Source organism: Euwallacea similis, chromosome 29 (genome assembly GCF_039881205.1).
Source record: "Euwallacea similis isolate ESF13 chromosome 29, ESF131.1, whole genome shotgun sequence".
Lineage (NCBI taxonomy): Eukaryota > Metazoa > Arthropoda > Insecta > Coleoptera > Curculionidae > Euwallacea > Euwallacea similis.
Genome location: NC_089637.1, coordinates 461263 through 465060, shown reverse-complemented (window position 1 = coordinate 465060; position 3798 = coordinate 461263). Strand labels below are relative to the sequence as shown.

Here is a 3798-nt window from a genome sequence, read left to right as displayed (position 1 = left end):
TTGAACTCAAAAGAAATTGAACACTAATAAATATCGCATAAGGTAATCACCCACACAGAGAACGAAATTAAAAAAGGGAGGTTTAATTAAGAACCCTGATCAAAAACTAATCACTTAGCTCATTATAGTGTTTCATACGTGTCAAATGGCGAATACTTCTCATGTATTTTAATTATTATCGTTTTTTTACTCCTTTTTTTGAGTTCTGAAGATGAAATTTGTCGCCGAAACGTTGACAAGTTTGTTTCTCCGAGCAAAGGATAAATATTATTTTTAGTTGGTTTTAATGGAGAATAGTGTGCAGTTCCACTGTCCCAACAACCACTACTGGCGTTATACCCAAATAAAATAAATGAAAAAATGAACAAAGAGCGAAACGAAAAAAAAAATAAAGAAAGAACAATCCGCTTCAGACGCACAGAACATACTTACAAGAATTATTTTTCGTATCGCTCTCAATTTCCTGCTCGTCTACTTAGTGGCCATAAATTGATTTCAAAGACAACTTGAGGCTTTGCCACATTCCAGGCCAATTTCATATTGTCGACCCACGTGTAGACGATGGGGTAGTTGCATCATGAGCATTGAAAACGGCTCCGTCACGATGACGTCACTGTCCGCCTCCGAATCTGGATCAATACGGGACGTCGTTCACAGGACGTCTGTGGGTGGGAGGATTGTGGCCGTGTAGGTCCATACCAGGGAAACTACGCTCTATTTTAAAAGGGTCATTTACGAGGGGCGAAGGATAAAAAACTCCCTTTTCAGATAGAGAACATGGTTAGTTACTTTAATGGAGAACAATGACTCTTGCATGCAACTTTTAAAGGCTTCTTTCAAATGGAGTTTTAATGCAAAGCCGTCTGGCAAATGCTGGAGGCTGTATTGTTTACATTAACACTATTTCTACCATGATTTTGCGTTTACCTATTTCGACCAAAAGGTGTCTTGGCACCTTTACGTCTGAACGCAAATATCCGTGGGAATAATTATGAAAAACGCCATCTTTTTATTTATTTTTTGTATTTTGCTATTATAACATTTACTATAAACTTAACAAACTTTCAGTTTTCATATATAAAAATTTTATTTTCATTATATCGAGCACAAAATTAGGGTCACCACCTAATTTGCATTTAATTTAGTGGCTTATAGTTTATTCAAATTTTGTTCACCTGTAACATAATTTATTAACTTTATGCGGTGATTTTGGCGTGATGGCTCGGACGAAAAGGAATTTTTGCTTTTGCTGCAAAATGCATTAAAAATAATGAAATTAAAGAACACGCATTTATCCCGAACATGAAAGTTTTTGCGGACTTTAGTACCGAGTGTTCCCTCTCAGCAGTTATAACAGCTTGTGGACGACGAGGCATGCTTCGAATCGGGGATCACATTCTGCAGAAGATTCTTGCACCAGCATTTCGCAAGGCTCTCTGGAATCTTTAGTATTCAACACATGTCTCAGTAAGCGACTTTTTATCTCATCCCAAACATGCTCCATCGAATTCAACTCCGGACTTCGAGCAGGCCAAACAAATCGCATGATTTCAACATTGTTAAGAAAAGCGGTAATCATGCGAACGGTGTGGGACCGTGCAATATCATGATTAAAGATTGCATTCTCTCCAAGAACAACCACGAACGGTGCAACATGATCCTGTAGAACCTCTGTTAACAACACATTCAGAGTTTCATTGTGGATGAAGACAAATTTAGTACGAGTTCCAAAAGGAATTCCTCTCCATGCCCTAACTGATTTTCCACTAAATGGAAACCGTGCAGCAATACACGCTTGGGCATATTTCTCGCCTGGTCGTCGCCACATTCTCACATATCTGTCTGGGTTAGTAAGACAAAATCGAGATTCATGGGAAAACAATACGCGAGTCCAATCCTCCACTGTCGAAGCCAAATGTTCTCGTGCAAAATCCAACCTCGCAATCGAGTGTTTACGAGAAAGCGGATGCCCTGTAGCTCTAGTTCGAGAGGATAATCCAGCAGCATGTAGTTGCCTCCTAACGATATCCTTGTTTTTGTTTACATTTCTCACTTCTTGCAGATGAGTTCGAAAGGAAACTGCCATAGCCGCAAAGCAATAGAAACGAGAAAGAGGTCATCTTTAGCTGTTTTAGCCCTTCCTCGTCCTGATCCGAGTCTTCAAGTGCGCAGCTCAGTCTCTCCATACCGTTGAATTACTCAACAAAACATGTGATTATTGTTTAAGATCCTTTGAGATTTCGAAGAGAAGTCATCCTAAGCTAATTTTCCCCTCTTGAATTTGTTTGTGCGAACTTTGAAGACATTTTCAAGTGTCTAACATTGATATTTTTAGAATAATAGCAACAAAATTAATTAAAATTTAAACTTTCAACACCCTGTATATATCTGAAACTATCGACTTTTGGATAAGGCATATTTTCTCCTATTGTCACTATTTTACGTGTAGTATCTCCAGCTTTCGATTGTCTCATTGTTAATGAATCACCTTGTATATACATCCCAGTATGCTTTTGGAAATGGTCACAGAATTAAATGGGACAAGGCTTGACTCGTTAAAAAGAAACCGTTATCAAAGAAGCGTAAAATAAAAAATTAAATAAAAAATTAAATAAAAAAATTAAATAAAAAATTAAATAAAAAGTAAAATAAAAAAGCGCAATATTTTATTTAATAAAAACCGATGTGTGGCCTTTTGTTCAATAAGCATGATAACACTTGGTTACTTTGGTACACTTGGGCTCGTTTTTTCACTCTTTTTTCCTAGGTTCTGAAGATGGTGACAGATTTGTTACGTTAACAAGGATGTTCGTTTGAGCCCTTAGTAAAGAGTTAATATTATTTTCAATTAGTTTTAAGTTAGAATAGAAAATTTACAGCCTGTGGGGTTGTCATAGCTTAAAGAATCTATCAAAAACCTCGTTGCCTGAATTGTTATTATTATTGCTATTATTATTATTAATACAATTTTCGATAGAATTCATGGATTACCCATCAAAAATATTCGTATATTTAAATGAAGTTAATATTTTCGAGCTACAGTATGAAATCTCTCCCTCTGCAGGCGAAAGTATGAAACGTTATTGATTCCCACGATAGGGGAGAACGAGACCCTTTTAATGTCCATCTGGATTACGCCCTATCGGGAAGGAGGGCGCCTAGGGCAGGTAAATGTGTATATACGAGGGTAGTCCCGGAAATACCCGACCTAACACTTAAAGAAAACAAAAATTAGAAAATATTACACTATTTCCCAATATAGTCTCCTTTGAGATTGACACGCTTTTCCCAACAATGTACTATGGCTTCTATACACTGCTCATAGTAAGAAGTTTCGAATATTTCAAAATAGACATCAACCTCGGATTCCACCTCTTCATTATTGGCAAATCTTTTTCCACCGAGCCATTTTTTCAAGTTTGAAAATAGAAAATAATCTGAGGGGGCTAAATCTGGCGAATAGGGTGGACGAGGAAGCGGTTCGAAACCAAGTTGATTGAATTTGGCCATCGTGATTACGGAAATGTGGATTGGTGCGTTATCTTGATGAACTGAGACTTTCTTTTTCGTCAAATGCAGTCGCTTTTTCCTATTTTTTTCTCTCAATTACTGCAATAAATTTGTATAACATTCTCGGTTTGTTGTTTTTCCTTTAGGGAGTTGGTCAATAAAAATTATTCCACATACATCCCAAAAAAATGATGCCATCGCCTTTCCTGTAGATGAAACCGATTCTCTCCTTTGAGTCCATTGTTTTGACTGCTCTTTTATCTCAGATGTGAGCCATGTTTCATCCAT

At 37.0% G+C, this 3798-nt stretch overlaps 1 protein-coding gene across 1 annotated transcript; it reads right to left on the bottom strand.

The window, feature by feature from the left end:
• Window positions 1-3246: 3246 nt before the first annotated feature.
• On the bottom strand, window positions 3247-3798 carry LOC136417595 (histone-lysine N-methyltransferase SETMAR-like). Its single transcript, XM_066403354.1, has 2 exons — window positions 3630-3798; window positions 3247-3551 (listed from the first exon to the last, which is right to left on the bottom strand). Exons 1-2 carry the CDS (start codon window positions 3796-3798, stop codon window positions 3247-3249), a joined length of 474 nt encoding a protein of 157 aa, XP_066259451.1.

Coding starts and splice junctions, on each gene's coding strand:
- LOC136417595 (XM_066403354.1), bottom strand. CDS start 3,798: ATGGATGAAACATGGCTCACATCTGAGATAAAAGAGCAGTCAAAACAA. Junction 3,552..3,629: donor AAAAACAACAAACCGAGAAT/GTTATACAAATT, acceptor AGAAAGTCTCAG/TTCATCAAGATAACGCACCA.